The following is a 19,633-nucleotide window of genomic DNA, read 5'->3' on the forward strand; positions in this document are numbered from 1 at the left end:
CATTAGTGTTACACCTATTCGTAATTACACATGATCACTGTCATGTAAAGTGTGGCCAAAAATGAGGCTAATTCATATTATTTGAAGTTGTGTAAAATTGTAGGGTGCACCAAATGAAGGCAATATGAAAAGTAGGTTGGCTACTTTGAGTCTTTACAGGCTTAACATGATTTAAAGAAATATTTAGATCCCTGTGGTGTTCCTAAAATGTCTAGTTTTGCAATAACAAGACTAGTGCACTGCTGAATATTTCATCCTTTTCTGTTTTTGCCGTTGATTGCAGAACCAAACCCGAACCACGTTCTTCTTTAGATCCAACTTCTCCGCGATCGCTGCGATTTTCTCGGACGACGGTCGCGGCTGGATGGCGAAATACGCCTCCAGCGATCGCTTCTCCGGAGCCGCGATCGACGTGCGCTTTCGTTTCCTCTCGTTGCCGTTAAAGGGGTCTGGTTTGCCGTTTTTCTCCCGGTAAGCCGCTTCGGCCTCCTCCAGCCAGGCTTGGAGGACGGGTTTGAGGGCGATCATGTTGTTGTGGGAAAGCGTTAACGACTCGAACCTGCAGATGGTGCTTTGGCTAAGCGACCCGACCCCTGGTATCTTCAGGTTGGCGAGGGCAGAGCCCACGTCCGCCTGGGTCACTCCGAGCTTTATCCTCCTCTGTTTGAACCTCTCCGCGAAGGCTTCCAGCTCTCTGGGATCGGACTCCACATCATTGACGCACGCCATCCCGTTGTGGACCGACAGGGCGTGCGGGTGGCCCATGGCCATGGCTTGGTGCAGGTGACCCATTTGCAGGTGGTGCTGGTGGGCTTGCGTGGTCATCACCGACGGGTCCGGCGGCGCCCCCATCCCACTGACGGATAAACTCGAGGAGATGTGGTCGAGCAGGTCCCCCTCCAGGGTCTGGTGGCTGAGGTGATGGTGATGGTGCGAGGGCAGGTTGGTCTGAGGGTGCGATATGGGCACTGTGGAGGAAGAGGACGTGCAGGGGACGCTGCTCATGGTATGGTAGGTGACGTCCGTCTTGAAAGGGTGACTCTTGCCGTGAGACACAATGTCAGCCGCCACCAGAGCTTCAGCGCGGGCCAGCAGACTCTCATCAAAGCCGCTGAATATATTGCCCTGGAGCTGCAGGCAAGAGCGCGCATATGGAAGTCAGTGGGGAATTGTGTCAACTCCGGATTAAAGAACATTCCCAAGCACACTCCTCAAAGCACAGGTCATAAAAATTAATATGAAAGCAGGAGCTTTTGCTTGGATAGGCATGTGCGGGAGAGGGAGACAGAGGAGGAAGGAGAGGAGCGGAGGTGGGGGAGGGAGTGATGTTGGAGCAACACAAAACACCTCAAAGTGACAGAACGGAGACAGTACGAGTAGTGTACCGTGAGACATACCTGCGGGGCAGGTAGACACACCCGCCGCATGCCCTCGGAGCTCGCGTGCAGCGCGGGGTGCATGGAGAAGTGCTGCTTGCCGTTCATTCCCATCATCTTCGTTGCGCACCTTGCAGGTAAGTGGACCTGACATGGAGGCGACGCGGCGCTCTGGCTAGACGCTCGTTGTGTGTGCTGTTTCCATTGGCAGCACCGCCTGGTGCCCCCCCTCACTGCCCTCCTGCCTCCACCCGCTCCTGTGTTCAACTTTCAAGCTGCAAGTCAGTGAGAGCAAGAGGACTGGCGCGCAAGCGTCGCTTACTGTGTCCAAGAAAAATATTTCAACGGGTATAGAAAATATTCAATGTCGAATGAATTACTTTAACCGTTCGTACGCAGTCATTACAATGGAATAAATATTTATTTTCATTTTGTCTTTGTTTTGGTTTTTAATTTAATACAATTTATATTTGAACTAATGATTTAATATTGTTTTATATTATTATTATTAATTCTCTTATATCTTTACCATTATTTTATTTTGTATTTACGTTTTGAGAAATGTGGGCTTCTGATTTGACAAACGAAATATAATAAAAATAATAATAATAATATATAGAGAAATAATAATTACAGATGCACTATACAGGTGCAAAAATAATACATTTTTCCAGTGTAGATTGTTCTTAGTTTGTGATGTATTTATACTTAATACAGGGCTTGGATATATTTGTTTTATTTATGTATTTGACACACCGTACTACTGCAACAATATACTGTATTATATTGCTGACTCAAAGAGCATTTTTGTAGATTTACATTTAAATGCATAAAATCCAAGAATTTATAGTAACTTATAATGAATGTCTTGTGATGTAATAGCAACATTAATAAAACAATATGTACTCGCTCAATGTGTTTTTTTATTGTGCTTAATTTCTTTAAGTGCTAAGATTAAAATTGTGATTTTTCTTTAGTTTTTTAAACAAATATTTACATATAGCCTATGTATTCACTTTACATCTCTGATTATTGAGATAATAGACCAAAAATGTCCTACATACAAAAGACTCTTTGTGTAAAAAAATACAATAATAATAATAATTACTGAAAATGTTTATTCTAAAGGGAATTTGTATCCTCAGGACAATTATTATTTATATTTTTAAATAATTTCATTAGAATTTTTAAAGTGCCTGCTCTATACTTGGAAGCACATGCAATTGAACCTGCCCTCAGAGAACACAATATTAAAGTGCCAAACAAAGTGTTTAAAAATGCAACCAATTCATAAATATAAATATCAAATTAAAAATATGGGATCAGTAAGATATCAAACAACACATAAAGTTTAAATTATATTTTCCCAAAAAAAAAAAAAAAAAAAAACTGCCATTCAAAGTTGTGTCCTGGCTTTGTGTCAACATTTGGCCATTTTAGTTGAAGTTATAGAGGCAGTTTTTACAGATGAAAAAATGGCTCAAGTTTACAACACATGGTTAAGATGGAAAAATATAAAATTTTGTCAGAATAGTGTGAAAACAGAAATAATTTTTAAAAATGTTTTTTTTAACACTTAACTCCTTTACTGAACACTTGTATTAGATAATTAAAGACTTTACACTCCTGTTGGATGCTAATTGTGTAAATTATAAAGTGAATAAATATCAATTATTTTATAAAACCTGTTCGTTAGCTGAGACACTTGTATACCCATTTCGAATCAATTTAGCCTGAAAAAACTAAGATAAAAAAATAAAAATAATAATAATATATATATAGTCCCTTATTTCAGGAATCGGTGATATACTAATCGCCCATATTATCTTGGAAGGAAAATTGAGCGTCTCAAAATCAATGGCACGAATTTTCACCTTGTCTTCCCCCTGATCTTCATTACCTATGGATTTTGACAGAGCTGCTCACCTTACATGTTCACAGCTTGATACTAACAAGAAACAAAACACAACAACATTTTAAAAGCTCTTTAAAATGTATGAATCTTTTGTCAACAAATATCAACAAAGAAATCATATACAAGAGATGATCTAGCAGGATATAAACAAAATATAGCAGACCAAGATAAAGCATCATAAAAATATTTAAAGGGTAATTTATTAGTCATTGTTTTCACTACAAGCCTATAGAATGCCTCGGTACATTACGACAAAAAAAAAAAAATCTAGATTGTTTTATTATTATTATTTTGAACTTCTGTCAATTTAGCTACTTTTTAAAAAGAGAGGTGTAATCATGTTCCTATTTGAAAACCACTGAATTCCCCAACATACGTCCACCAGCTCACCGTGAAGTTCACACACAAATACAGGTAAATAGACGGTATTGGAAGTGAACACCTGTTCTCACTGCATAGCCGGTTGACGTGGCGACCGCACTGGTGACTGCAGAAAGAGAAGCCTGACAGTACAGTGACACGTGCACCATCCGACCCCGGCCACCTCTCCTGTTCCCGAGACGCTCAATTATTCATCCGCTATGTGGCGGGCATCCATTACCTCTCTGGCATTTTCTCTTTCATTATGGAGATTAATGGAGATTAACAGTGCCTACCTGCAAAAATGTAAATAGTCCTGTTGGGCCAACTATTCATAATATTCCCTAGCTTGTTTGTAATACCTTTTATGATAAAGTCATGTCCCTATACTTCACAAGATAAAGTTTCGGCTCATGAATATTTTAAAAGCACAACCTAAAAATGCCCCATTCATAGCTCATCGCGTCATCTTGATTTACATGGACACTTTTCCAAACTGAGTGTAATCTTTAGTTGTGCTCCGACGGAAGGAGGAACTATTTAAATTTTTTGAATTATGGCCAAGGTTTTTCTTGTATTTTTTATTTATTTATTTTTAACTTGAAGATAGAACAGCAGCACGATTGCGAGTGTGGTTTTACTTTTATACAATAGTTCACAAACAAAATCAAAATAATATTAAATTACTTTTCAGTTGTCCAGTTACACTCCTAAAATATATATATTTTTTAATTTAATTTTGAGCTAAACCTTAATATTTTAAGTTGCATTAATTCAAATTTGTTAAAAAGTACATGGTTCAATCTGAAGAAATTTTGTAATGAAATTGAAATGCGTAAATCCAAAAAAAAAAAAAAATAGGCTAAAATATGAATATCAACATCAGAATGAGCTTTATTGCCAAGTGTTCTCAAGTACACAAGGATTTTTTTTGGTGATAGGAGAATCAATTGCACACAGAACATTACAGTGAGACACAGAATATAAAACAAAGTAAGAGTATAACGCAAATAATAAGACATATATTGAATGGTGTATGTACATGTGCAAGTGGTAATGTATGTGCAAGATAGTTGTATGTGCAGTTATTGAATTAAATATGTGAATTTACATATGTACATGAGATATGTATTTACATTATTGCACTATGGGGTAGTCCTGAAGGCAGTTTAATTGTTCACGTGGAAAATGGCCTGAGGCTAAAAACTGTTCTTGTGCTTAGATGTCCTGTAGCACAGTGCTCCGTAGTGCTGGCCAGAGGGCAACAGTTCAAAGAGGGAGTGGGCAGGGTGTGTAGGATACAGAGTGATTCTACCTGCACGTTTACTCACTCTGGAGACATACAGGTCTTGGAGGGGGGCCAGGGGGGCACCAGTAATCCTCTCAGCAGTCCTGACTATCCGTTGTAGCTTCCTTCTCTCTGATTTGGTGGCTGAACCAAACCAGACAGTTATAGATGTACACAGGACAGACTCAATGACGGCTGAGTAGAACTGTGCCAGCAGCTCCTGTGGCAGGTTGAACTTCCTCAGCTGGTGAAGGAAGTACAACCTCTGCTGAGCCTTCTTCACAATGGAGTCTATGTGGGTGTCCCACTTCAGTACTGAGAGATGGTAGAGCCCAGGAACCTGAATGATTCCACTGCTGCCACAGTGCTCTTTAGGATGGTGAGCGGGGGGTTCTCCTGAAGTCATCTATCATCTTCACTGTTTTGAGCGTGTTCAGCTCAAGGTTGTTGAGACCACACCAGACAGCCAGCTGTTCAACCTGCATTTGTATGCAGACTCGTTACCGTCATGGATGAGGCCGATGACCGTGGTGTCATCTGCAAACTTCGAGACCTTGACAGAGGGGTCTTTTGCAGTGCAGTCATTCGTATACAAGGAGAAGAGCAATGGAGAAAGAATGTATCCCTGAAGAGCACCAGTGCTAATATTGAGGGTCACAGATGTCAAATTTGCCAGTCTCACTAGCTGCTGCTTATCTGTCAGAAAGCTGTTGATCCATCAACAGATTGGGGTGGGCATGAAGAGCTAGGTCAGTTTGGTTGAGAGAAGATCAGGCATGATGGTATTGAAGGCTGAACTGAAGTCCACAAATAAGATCCATGCATAAGTTCCTGGTCTGTCGAAGTGCTGCAAGATATAATGCAGTCCCATGTTGACAGCATCATCTACAAACCTGTTTGCTCTGTAAGCAAACTGAAGGGTCAAACAGGGGTCCAAACCAGTCTCTCAAACGACAGACGTGAGAGTGACTGGTCATTAGTCATTAAGTCCTGTGATTTAAATTTTTTTGGGGGACCGGAATAATGGTGCAGCGTTTGAAGCAGCAGGGAACTTCACACTGCTCCAATGATCTATTGAAGATCTGTGTTTAGATGAGGGCCAGTTGGTCAGCGCAGACTTTCATACAGGCAGGTGAAACGCTGTCTGGGCCTGAAGCTTTCCAAGACTTTTGTTTCCGAAAGACCTTGCACACATTCTCCTCACATACCATAAGTGCAGTTTGAGTAGCAGCAGGGGGAGGAGGGGGGTTCCAGGAGGTGTTGGTGTGTGTGTGAAGTGAAGATCAGAACAGGGGAGGGGTGTGAGACTGGGGTTTTTAAACTTGCAGTAAAACACATTCTTGTACTAGGTAGTGCTTTTCAGGCCTTTCCACACAGATGAAGGATCATTGGCTTTTAAGAGTAGCTTCTTTTAGCCACTCTGATTTCTTTAGTCAGTGTGTTTCTGACCTAGTTGTATAATATTTTATCCCCACTTCTGTAAGCATCATCTTTTTGGCATGAAGAAGCTGTCTGAGTTTCCCTGTAAACCATGGATTATCACTTTTGAATGATAAAAAATGTCATAGTAGGTATGCACATATCCTCATAGAAACTGATGATGTCACAGTATCAGTGCGCTCATCCAGGACTGTGGCTGCAGCTTCAAAAACACTCCAACTACTGGACTCAAAGCAGTCTTGTAGTTTCAGCTCTGCTTCATTGGTCCATACCTTTACAGTCCTTACTACAGGCTTAGCTGATTTTAGATTCTGCTTGTAGGTTGGGAGAAGATGAACCAGACAGTGATCAAATAGTCCGGGTGTTGTTTCTTCGTGATTGTGTTATGATCAGCCAGCTGTTGCAACGCTGCGTTCATGCATGCTTGCAGCGGGATGTACACACTCCACACCAGAATAAATTAGGAAAACTCCCACGGTGAGTAGAAAGGCTTACAGTTGATGAAGAGTGCTTGGAAATTAGGACAGCACATCTTCTTCAACACTGTTAAATCTGTACACCAACTTTCGTTGATGTAAAAGCATGTTCCACCGCCTCTCGTTTTCCCCAATGATTCCGCAACACAATCCGCTCAGAACAGCTGTAACGCTCTGCCTGGGATGGCTTTATTCAGCCAGGTTTCCATGAAACATAGAGCAGTGGAGTTAGAAACATCCTTATTTTTTGAGTGAGCAGAAGCAGTTTGTAGAAAGAAGCGGTTTCTTCTTTTCCAGTGAAAATAGTTCCAAAATAAGGCAAAGCATCAAGCACAACATTCTTTCTGCACAGCTCTCATGTTTCAAACAAGTTGTGTTTCTTTGAACAAAAATCAGTGTTTTTGAATGAATCACTCTGGTTTAATTCCACTCTTTTGGTGCAGGGTTGCTTAATTTGAAATCTTTAGGGGCTAAGGGTATAGTTATGGCCATAGGCGTAGATTTAGGTATGGATGATGGGGACACGCCCCTATCAACGTGAAAAAATGTAAAATGTCCTGACTATTATTTGGGCAATTTTATCGCTTAGAAAATACTTAAAATGTATATATTTTTTTTTATTTTAATTACTTTTAAACATTGTCAATATTATTATGCATACGTAAATTATTGTCTGACATCTTCTAAACACATAAAAGGTGTTGTCACATGGCATCTGTTTTTCTCAGCGCTGTTCAGGATGCACCAATCATAGTCATTGGTGATTACTGTAAGGGCTTTTTAAATCATTCTGTAAGCATTACACCAGCGGATTTCCATTTGTATCATAAAATCCTTTAAACTAATAGATTTAAAGAAGCACGTTTCGTGTGCAAATGTTTCCTATCTAAGTCCTGAATTTTTGGCCAAATTAAGAATTTAGTTGTGGCTAGTGGCTGCATTATATGTATATATATATATATATATCAAAATGAGTCGGTCTATGACAGCCCAAGAATGTTTGCATTTTTAACTACTATTTCCTATTTTCTGCACACAGTGCATGGCATATTTTGCCAATACATGTTTTGTTTTGCACATTGGAGAAGAACATTGGGGTAGATAGGAAAAGCATGATTTATTTATAAAATACATTAAATAAAATTAGACCTTCATGATCAAAATGGTTCTTGTGAAAAAGGCTAATATTTAATGTGGTGGGGCAGAGGAATAGAAAATGAGTAGAAATAGACACTGTTTTTTGCAATGTCCTCCTTGCAATATGTCCCTACCAATTTTCAAACCAACTCTACACCCTTCAGTATGGCTTTTTAATGTTCTAAATGATCTAGTCACTGTTTTACTAATTCAGAACATATGTGAGGCGTCCAAATGTTTCAGAGTGAATCACGAACTGAGTCCACTTTGAATCAAACCATTCAGGAAATTTATTAAAAAGAACCACCTCTAACAAGTGGTTCTTTAGTGAATCGGGAATCACTAGTTCTTATTCTTAACAGGCAACAGAAAATATTTGAAAAAGGTTTTTGAAACGATCAATGATCAAACCTAAGCCTTCAACATTGACCTTCTCGATAACTCCCGCTTCAGTTTCAATGAAAAAAGTTACAAGCAAAAAACATTCGGGCTGGACTATAATCATTTGGGTTGGGTGGGTATTTGGGTTGTGAAGGACTTTTTGAACGAATCATCACTCATAACATAAAAGATGCACATTTGTCACCTCTTTATGCCATAAATGTGCAATCTCCAGAAACGATAACTGTAGGAACCAGGGAAAGAATTTAAAATGAACAATTAATCAAAAATCCCCACCACTGTTTGAAAAGCACAAACATGGAAACAGAGAGTAATACAAATAGTGAAGCCTCCCAGTGCTGTTGGACTGTATTTAAGCGTTCTTATAATGCAGCTCGTCCAATCAGATTTGAGGACCAGAACTAACAGAGCGCAACAGTCTGGTTCCGGAATTAAAAATCCCATTAAAGGTTTAAAATCTTTGAAAATCAGTTAGTCTATGGGATAAATTAGAAGCAGATCTATAGTGAGCTCTGAGGTTGCTCATCGATGGAATACGCTTCTGTTGAAGTCATCAGTCTGCATTATTTCAACTTAATTGTTTAATAATCGTGTTTGAATCGTGTAGAATTCATGGTAAACTCTGCTGGATCATGGTAACTACATTACCCATGATCCAGCAGAGAAAGCTTCAGCAATTAGAGAACCACCACAAAATGTGCCTCAGACATGATGGCCCCATGATGCACTGTGAATTATATAATCAAGTCATTCACTCCCTTCACCTACTTATATACTGTATGTGTACATATCAGAATATTTTGCATGCATTTGCATTTATGCTTTTATCCAAAGCAACTTACAGCACTTATTACAGGGACAAGTGAGAGTGCGGTATCTATTGTGAATGACGGGTTTTTTTCAAAATGCAGCTACCTTGTTATCGCTTGCCGTGTTAGGCATATACATTCATGTGTATCATTAACCATTTGATGCAAACTGTGAATTTATTTCACAGAAAATGGCATGTAAATTATTTGATCAAAATGATATTATCGTCAGCAAGGCAAACTGACTATATTCTGTTGTCAAAATAAGGGTTCTCTTAGAAATATGAAGTGAGCATTCTCCATGTTTCCAATTCTTTCAAATAACAAATCACTTGAATATGACGCTCACATAATTAAGACTTCAGAAGGTGGAAGTGCGATCATTCCAATGGCATGTGAAGGCATCATTATTTCAGGTTTTTAGATGGTTTAACACCCAAATATCATGATATTTATAATTTGAAAATTAATGATATACATTTTGTTTTACCTTGAAATGTATTTTTTTTTTTTTCTAAATCTGTGTGCTAATGAAATCAATTGAAAATCAAAGTTGTGATGATGGGCAAACCTAGCAAAAAACAAACAAACAAGCACATATTCAGACCTGAGAAAAAGGTGAGTAAATGGTTCCTCTGTCATGAGGCCTTGACAGCTAAATCACCTGACTGATGGTTCTGCACCAGGTTTCACATTGCCTGCACGGGAAAAATCAACCTCACAGTGACTTCACAAGTCTCTTGCTTTGACAGTCAGGCATCTTTTCCTATCAACTCAAAAACTTCCATTGTCATCTAAAGAACAGTTGCATTATTTAGGGATTGTGATGGTATTTGCAGACTTGTCATCAGTAGACAACAACATGGCACTGATTTCAGTTGACATGTTTTATTGATATGGTTATGGTGAGATGCGACAGGAGTCTGCTCTTCTCTAGGCATTATTGTTTTGATGCAGTGTTCTTGCTACATCCATTTCCATTCGTATCCAGGCTTCGCGCAAGCTCTGAGTGGTTGTTGGTCCAGTGACAAGGGATGAGAAAATGACAAGTCTGTAAAGCTGGTGCTTGATGTCCCCTCCCACAGGGCAATCAACACTGCTTGCATTAAATCAAATAGACTCTGAGTGTTTTTCACTTGGCTTCCCAAAGTAAGGGATGGCCATGCATTATGGATGAACATTTGAATGTTATAGCCATCGAAGCCAAATTAAGTTTTACACTGTGTTTTAAGTTTGGATTAGGGGGATGGGACAAAAGCCGCACAAATAGGACCCGAGAGTCAACACAAGGTTATGAGTGGCAGCTAAAATAATTTTTAATTGCTTCTAAAATATTTGTCTTCTTTTGGTTGCTTTTTTGTTTGTCTACATTGCAAATAAGTGTCATCACAATAATGTTGTTGGGAAAATCAGACGACATTTCTAACAGATTCATCACTATGCCACCACGAGGATTTGAATCACAAGAACACATCCTAGATGTCAAAATCAAGACCAAGACAAAAGTTCAAGCTTTTATTTAATATGCATTGTAATTCTTAGAAAACTTAGCAATTAAAGAGATAATTCACTCAAATTTTAATTTCTGGTAAGACTTTATTTATCGTGTTCCTGTTATAATGTAAACAGTAAAGTAAGTTCAATAAATAATGTATAATTATAAATAAAAAGTAATAATTTGAATAAATAAGAGTAATGAATAATGTAATAACATGAAACAACATGTACTTAATATATAATTAAGTTGTGGAACAGCATGTACTTACACAATGTAATTATGTAATGTGCAAAAGACAAGTATTATTACATATCTGTATGTGCTACAGGCCAGGGTCTTGTTTCCCAAAAGCATCGTAAGCCTAAGTAGATCGTAGAATCCATCTTACGATTCAGCTGTTTTATGGCCCGTTTCCCAAAAGCATCGTAACTTTAGTAGTTCTTGATAATGCTTGTAGATTTACACATACTCTGGAGTAATCGTACAGTGCTAAGAACATCATAAGTACATAGACTTATGCAGACACCTGCAGGACAAATGTGAAATTACACCTGATACAATTTAAACACCTACATTTTAAATATACACTTTATGCTAAAACTTTAATATCAGGATACCTAAGTTTTATTTATTTTTATTTTAACTGACAAGTGTAATAATAATAATAATAATAATAATAATAATAATAATACGAAATGCATAAAATAGACAGTCAATATAAATGGATGAATAGATTAATTACTAAACAAAAAAAGTGTTTTTATTCATCAGCACTCCGTGATCTCTCCTATTACTATTACACTGCCAAAGCAAGGAAATAGCTTTAAACGTCTTTAAACGAACAACTTCAGCAATAAGGCTCATCACAGCTGATAGACACAACAGACTGATTACACAAACTCAAGGCACTTACCTCTTAATGGAGTTTCCACATTGGAGAGGACAATATGTCGGAGGAGAATGCGGTTTGGATGGCTATTTTTCCACTAAGAAAATAGGATGAATTTCACCAAAATTACGTTATCTTCAGAAAGCAAATCAACAAATGATCGCACACGCTCCATCTCTCTCTCTCTCTCTCTCTCTCTCTCTCTCTATCACTCACTCTCTCTCTCTCTCTCTCTCTCTCTCTCACGCACTGCACACACACACACACACACACACACACACACACACACACACACACACACACACACGCAGTACATCCTTGTTTCTCCAAAAGCTTGTTAGAAAAAGGCCCAAGCTGTGATACTAGTTCTGAAGGGATATTTTTAAGATGTTTGGATGCATTATTTGGTTTGAACCAGCAATGGCAGTTTCTGATCCGTCACGTAAGAAAGCAGTTCCTTGCACAAATATATATGTGTGTGTGTGTGTGTGTGTGTGTGTGTGTGTGTGCGTGCGTATGTTCCCAATAACGATTGACCTTTGCAGTTAAGAGTGTTTTGTATAAGCGATTTTACGAACGTTCGTTATTTTTCACATAATGTTTTGTAAAACGATCTTCCTATTACACAAAGAGGGGTGTAACAAGACTGGCCTGTTTCACATATGTAATAATTTTGTCTATTGCACAAAATATACAATGTGTAAGTACCTGCTGTTCTTAATTACATATTAAGTACATATTGTTTCATGTTATACATTATTTAGTACTCTGTACTTACATTGGTAATTACACTGTAACATGGACACTGTAAAATGAAGTGTTACTGAATTTCTTTCTTCTGCAGGACACAAATTAAGATGTTTAGAACAAAATCTCAGCTCTCCATACAATGAAAGTCTGAGAGTGAAGGTTTACAGTAAAAAATGACAAATATTGATCTGTTTCTCACCCATACCTATCATATCTCTTCTGAAGACATGGATTTAACCACTGGAGTCACATGGATTAGGCTACTTTTATGTTGACTTGTGCGATTTTTGAGCTTCAAATTTTGGTCACCATTCACTTGCAATTTGTGAACCTACAGAGTTGAGATCTTCTACAAATCTTAATTTGACTTCTGCAGAAGAAAGTCAAACACACCTGGGATAGTGTGAGGGTGAGTAAATGATGAGAGAATTTTCATTTTTGGGTGAACTATCCATTTAAAATAAAAATTCAGTCATTGTTTACTCACCCCTGTGTTGTTATAACCCCACATGACTCTCTTTCTTAACACAAAGGGAGAAAATGTTTGTTCTCAGTGATGTCATACAATGGCAGTTTATGGTGACCACTTCTTCAAAAGGAGATTCAAAAGATGCAAAAGTATCATTCAAAAGTCTAATACATTTTTCCATTTGATTGTTCTGAAAGCATATAACGAGGTTTGGTGAGAAATCAAATCTAATATATTATTTAGTGAAAATCTTGACTGACCAAGCTGTCCTGTACTCATTCATAAAAACTAAATTAGTAATGATTTAATTTTCATTTCTGGGTGAACAATCATTTTAACAAAGAAAATGTAACACCATTCCTCTATCCAAATATTAAGATTTGTAACCAAGAGAGTATTTCAGTACTAGATCAGTATATTCACTAGATTCAGTATATAATAGTCTATTAAAGTAGTACATACAAATGTATTTTTTTTTTTTATACAAATAAAAACATTCTGCTCATATAAGTGTTAATATATAGTAGATTTAGTTGATACTGCATACAGTTTACCCAACTCTAGGGTAGGATGTTTTCCTGTTCAATTACATTGGAAACATTCTATAGATTTGTGTGTAGTCAAGACACTGTAGTTTTAATATATAGACAGTATAGTTTATATATATATATATATATATATATATATATATATATATATATATATATATATTATAGCATGTTTTGAGTTGATCCATATATAGTGTTTCTTTTACTCTTTAAACCTATAAATACAGTAGTTCAAATTCCTTGTCTAACATTCATTTCAGCTAATCACTGTATTTCAACTGTATTTACAATCATTTACCCAATAAACTACAACAGCAGTTTAGTGCCACTACCACATCAAAACAATTTAAATCTAAAAAGTCCATTTTAAGAATAAAGTCGTAACAATGCAAGATTATAGTAACATTTTGAAAATAACGTGGCATGGTGATATTAAAGTCATATATTTTGAGAATAAAGTAAAAGAGATTTTAGTAATGTTTTGAGAACAAACCAATTATTTTCGAGAATATAGTCAAAACATCCTGAGATTTTGAAAATCATAACATAATCAACATTTCACAAGAATAAAGTAAAAGTGTCAAGAATAATGGAACATCGCGAGATGTACTAATTATTTGAGGTTAAAGTATTACAAATATAAAGTCGTAACATTGTGAGATTCAAGTCATATTTTGAGAATAATGTAGAATTTAGAGATTAAAGACAAGATTAAAATGTTTCAACAATTATCTCATAATAGGCATTTTACAAGACTTCAAAGTCAAAGTTTTTGTCATGAATAAAGTCATATTTTGAGAATAGTCATAGCATTATACAATTAAATTAGTAATGTTTTGAGAATAATCTCACAATGAGCATTTAACGAGAATAAAGTTGTAATATTGTTTACAGTAATAATATTAAGAGAATAGTCGTAGCATTATGAAGTAGTAATGTTTCAAGAATAATGTCTTTATAGGCATTTTACATGAAAAAGTAATAACATCAGGAGATTAGTATTCATATTTGGAGAATATAGTAGCATTAAGATAATAGTTGTACTATGAGACTAAAGTCGTGTTTTGAATATCTCATAAAAGGCATTTTATGAAAACACTGTCAAAGTTTCAAGAAATAAACTTGCAGCATCAAAATATTAAAGTAATGATTTGTTGAGAATAAAGTAAGATTATGGAATTAAAAGTAGGAATGTTTCAAGAACAAACATACATAAAAAACACAATGACAACTGATTTAGAAGGAATAATTCATGGAATGGATCATGGAACTTTTTTTTTCTCTCAGATGAGCTTTTCTTTTCTGCTTGTTTAACTTTATCTTTATTTCTGGCCAATTGAACTTTAATCTCTTTTTTCTTCTTCTTGATATTCCTCTTCCTCACCCCCATTCCATTATCTTTATTGATTAGCAAACATGCGACTGTTAGAAATCCATTTTACAAACAGAGAACTCAAAAATACATCCATAGATTTTAAATGTATAAACAGTAACAAAGTCAAAATCTATTTACGCTAAACGTATGACATTATACTAATGTGGTGCAGTTAAAGGGATATACAAATGAATGAAACCCATTCTTCAAATACACATACACACAGTCTGGAGTCTTTCTACGAGACTCTTTTGTGTACAAAACCAACATTACGATGATCTGCCAGATCTAACATGAGTTATTGAGAAAGAGAAATTAGACTTTCTTGAGAGACTTTGAAGAACACATTATGTACAATCCATAGATCACTGAATGATTGAATTCAAGCAGCATAGTAACATGCTATTAAATGTTAAATCAACAGTTTATATGGGAAGGTTTCAAAGTTTAACACTGGTTCTTCATTAAAGGATCTATAAACTTATATTTTAATCATTTTTAGCAAAGTATGTAAATATGCTAATTAAAAAAATATATTTGCAAACACACATTATATTTTCTTTTTTCCCCCCAGCGTGCACACTCATACAGGTGCCAGCATGCTATTGATAATAAGGTTACAGAAACTGACACATATTCAACCCATTTCTGCAGGACCAGGCTTTTGGAGTGCCAAAAACTAGATGATGCAATAAAACGTTACATGAAGGTATCAACATATGAACTGAAGTACAAATCTACAAAGCATTGTGTAATTATCTTAGCTTGAGAGTCAAAAACAAAGCATGACCAAGTTGAAAAGTCACTTAAATAAGCCTCATGTAACAACAGATGAAATCATTCTAACGGTTAAAATAATAGTGAACAGTCGTTTCTACTGCATTCATTTACAAAATTTACACAACAAAAAAATAGACACAAATCTCGTAAAAAGTCAGCGGTACACGACAATGTAAGGCATAAATTAAGTGAAAATCAATTTAGAGTTCATTCAAAACACCTCTGTTCATATCTGACCTCAATTAACAATACGATTATTTTCTCAAAACCTTTTGGTTTTGGAACATCCTCAGAATGTGAGAAATAAATATGAACAGTCCGACACACTGACCAAATTCCTATTTACAGACGGTGGCATATTAATCTCGATAAGAAGAAAAATAATAATCCATTTAGGGATATATATTGCCTAAACTTTAGAGCAGATACAAAAAGTGTTTTGAAAGGGTTTGATGGCAAGATGGCATATCATTTCTTCATAAAGGAAAGAGATGCCTTTAATGGGAATGGTGTCTGATGAGTGCATCCATCAAGAACTGAAGAAACAAGGGTTGAGGCCAAAGTGCAGATTCATTTTCACGTTAAATCATATGTTTGACATCTATCAAACACTGGGCAAGAAAAAACTTAATCAGATATTTAAAAAACAAAATTCACAGTAGTCACAAATGTTGTGAATTACTGATATCTGGTCATGCACAGTGAAACAAAATGTTGATTTCAATCTCAGCAAAAGTGAGAGTTTGATATATATATATACATATATATATCTATATAAACGCAGATTTCAAAGTGACAGAAACACTGCAAGTGTCCACATACGTCTCACATTCACATATTTTTCCTTTTAAGGAAATGCTGTTGCTTAGACCATCAGCCTCTGAAATACTAAAAACCGTTGAGAAAAAGTAAGACCTTTTTGTCTTAATCACACACGCATAAATTAGCCTTTTTGAAAAACAAAACCCAATTATGAGAGTCCTTTTCAATACAGAATAGTGACGTTGATTCCACTTCCTCATCGTCTCCACGAGCGACTCTCATATTCATCGTCTTCATCATCCTCTTCTTCCTCTTCCTCTGGAAGCAGGAAGGGGCTGACTGGCTCCTGGAAATATATAGGAACAAAGATCCATGTGAACCGTTCTAGTGGAACTAAGAATTGCTGATATTATCAGGGTTTTTCCAGGCTCTAAAATACAAATCACGGCAAACAATGTGCACCAAAAGAGCCCTGCAGCAACCTAACATTTCCACAACGCACTGTTAATGTCTCAAGCTACTTTGTATATATCTGAAAATTCTGCAATAATTTTAAAATATATTGTTCCTCTACTTAAAATCAATGACTTTAAATCAATAGTTTTCTATTTTTCCATTATGTTTTAATTCAATTACATTATTCACAATGCATTTTGTTGTAGTTTCTTTCCCTAATGAAAGATGTCAAGTACACAGTCTTGTACCCTTTTATTTTGTCAGATTTTCAAATACAATTTCTGCTTCAAAACAAATTGCAATGTTGTGATTCACCTCGGAGCTAGTTGTTTTGTTTCATGGCTTAGAACTCCTTTCTAAAGGATCTTATTAAATCTCTATGGAAAAAATTTATGGTAAAAATACCTAGGAAACAAGATGGCAGGAAATGTGTGTGGACACTGTTGCTCCTTTATCAATAATGATATTTAACTTGGCAAACACTACTAATTATATAATTAAAATACTATATAATTATGTGTAATGTGAATAATTACTGCCATTACATGTAATCCAGCAGCATTGACGTCTTCCTTTGATGACTCCTCAACTGGTTCAGTGGATAGAGATGGAATTTTAGGTTTGTACCATGAGATCTGTAGAATTCTACCTTTGAACTTCGCTCCTTGGTTTGCAGCCTGAAAAAGATACATTTGTGTTAAATGCGATTAACCTCTTAACAAAAACCATTAAGCTTAAGTTAAAAATGAATGTCAAAAAACGAAGAAGCCATAGTACGTTCTCGGCTTCACAGCGGGTTTTGAAGGTCATCACGACACTGGTTGCATCTTGGTCACGAAGCTCCTCAATCTCGCCAAATTTCTATAAAACAAAAGAACGTGGCATGTGGATTGATTATAAATTTAGTGAAATGTACTTCTGTATAAGCTTGCACTAATAACAAATCTTAAATCTTACCACGAAATGTGGCATGAGCTCTTCCTTCTCTTCCTGTGTTAAGCCAATAATGGTGATGGCCCGTGGCCGGTGGTCCACAACCATGTGATTGGCTCCTCCACGCCCCCTGAGGCTCCGCCCTCGGCCCCTCCCTCTGCCTCGGGTTGGAGCTGCCAGTGGCTTGCCACGCCCAGCAGTTATGAGTCCCAGCCGTGTTGCCTAGTGAAACATTTTTAACAATGTGATGAGTCTTCAACGTCGAGCACTTTGTACATCTAGATGGAACGTCTCGTTAAAACATTTTTCACACTCTTAGTAGTTAGTGTTTAAAGTGCTCAATAATTGCAGTTATCACAAATGAACACGGATAGATCAAATGATCTATCAGTGATCATTAGGTGACATAATAATCACAACATAGGTTAATTAAGGGATGTTCACCTGTAATAGAGTAATAGTACTTGTTCTGCACTAGCTACTATTGTATTAAAATCACTACTCTAATATTGCAAATTAATGTTCCTTTACGCATTTGCCTACTGTAAGCAGCCCTGAATTACACTGTGTTCCTCTAAATCTCTCACCAAATTTGGCAGTTACAATTGAGTCCACTGGGGGGTGCTGCTGAACTGTTGGATGAGAGAAGATTTCATAGCGTCTGTGCTTTTGAAAGCAAAGTGTGGCAATACTTGTAATATTTAGATTCTTACTGATTTCTGCTCAATTTGCATTTGTTTTTTTGTCAGAGTCATGCAAACCAACAGATAAGGATCTGCTTTTATTGCTGGAAAGAAAAAGAGAAGCGAACTCTAAAGCTAATCAGACAGTATGTGTGTATGTGCGGAAAACCTCTGAATACAGACAGCGTACATTTTATAAAAAGCAAAGATTCACCACTTGTTCGTTTTTGAAAAATGTTTTTTGAAAAAGTATTTGCCCCATCCCGATTTCTTCCGTTTGTGTGTACATCTCATACTAAACTGTTTCAAAAATTCAAAACAAAATCTAACAAATCAAAGGGAATCGGAGTACACACAAACTACAGTTTTTAAATTATAATGTTATTTATTGAAGCAAAAAAGTTATCCAATACCAACTGGGCCTGTGTGAAAAAGAATTGCACCCAGTTACTAAATCCCCAAATATATTAATTTAGTATTTAATGGGGTTCAGTTGGAATAGACAAACCCAGGCCTGATTACTGCCAGCCTTGTTAAATCAAATCAACACCTAAATAGAACTTTTTCAGCAGCATAAAGTTGGCTAAAAGGTCTCACCCAGTAGCACAATATTGCCAAAGTCAAAAGTAATTCTGAAATGAAGAAAAAGGTGATTGAAATAGCTTTGTAACCCTTCCCAGACTGATGTATTTCAAAGAATCTGGGACAACCAAAGAACCACAGTGAGAATCATTATCTCTAGATGGAGAAAATTTGGCACAATAATGAACCTTTTCATAAGTGGCCAACCTTCCAAAAGAGCACAGCGACGACTCATCCAGGAAGTCACAAAAAAGCCAAAGAAAACACCCAAGGAACTGCAGGCCTCTCGTGCATCAATAAAGGTCACTGTTCATGACCCACTATCAGAAAGACATTGGACAAAAATGACATCCATTGAAGAGTGCGAGGCAAAAATCCAAGCTAACAAAGAACAACATTAAGGCTCATCTGCATTTTGGCAAAACACACCTTGATGATCCTCAAACCTTTTGGTAGAATGTTCTGTGGACTGAAGAGTTCAAAGTAGAGCTGTTTGGAAGACAGGTTTCCTGTTACATCTGGTGTCAATCAAACACAGAATTCCACAAAAAGTACATCTTGACTTCGGTCAAAGCATGGTGGTGGTAGCATGATGGTGTTGGGATGCTTTGCTGCTTCAGCGCCAGGGCGACTTACAGTAATTGAAGGAAACATGAATTCTGCTCTATATCAGAAAATCCTAAAAGGAGAATATCTGGTCGTCAG

General features: G+C 36.7%; 2 protein-coding genes across 2 annotated transcripts in view; both read right to left on the reverse strand.

Annotated features, from left to right (window-relative positions):
- Positions 1 to 231: 231 nt before the first annotated feature.
- Positions 232 to 1,493, reverse strand: pou4f3 (POU class 4 homeobox 3). The gene is made up of 2 exons (XM_052099536.1): positions 1,398 to 1,493; positions 232 to 1,131 (listed from the first exon to the last, which is right to left on the reverse strand). The coding sequence occupies exons 1-2, from the start codon at positions 1,491 to 1,493 to the stop codon at positions 232 to 234; spliced, it is 996 nt and encodes a 331-aa protein (XP_051955496.1).
- A 13,108-nt stretch (positions 1,494 to 14,601) lies between these two features.
- Positions 14,602 to 19,633, reverse strand: part of rbm27 (RNA binding motif protein 27) — a 38,124-nt gene continuing 33,092 nt past the window's right edge. Inside the window, 4 exon segments of the mRNA XM_052099535.1 lie at positions 14,602 to 16,620; positions 17,276 to 17,407; positions 17,508 to 17,591; positions 17,688 to 17,885. Of these exon segments, the coding sequence (XP_051955495.1) occupies positions 16,531 to 16,620; positions 17,276 to 17,407; positions 17,508 to 17,591; positions 17,688 to 17,885 (504 nt within the window). The 3' untranslated portion in view covers positions 14,602 to 16,530.

The sequence above is a fragment of the Xyrauchen texanus genome, chromosome 31 (genome assembly GCF_025860055.1).
Source record: "Xyrauchen texanus isolate HMW12.3.18 chromosome 31, RBS_HiC_50CHRs, whole genome shotgun sequence".
Lineage (NCBI taxonomy): Eukaryota > Metazoa > Chordata > Actinopteri > Cypriniformes > Catostomidae > Xyrauchen > Xyrauchen texanus.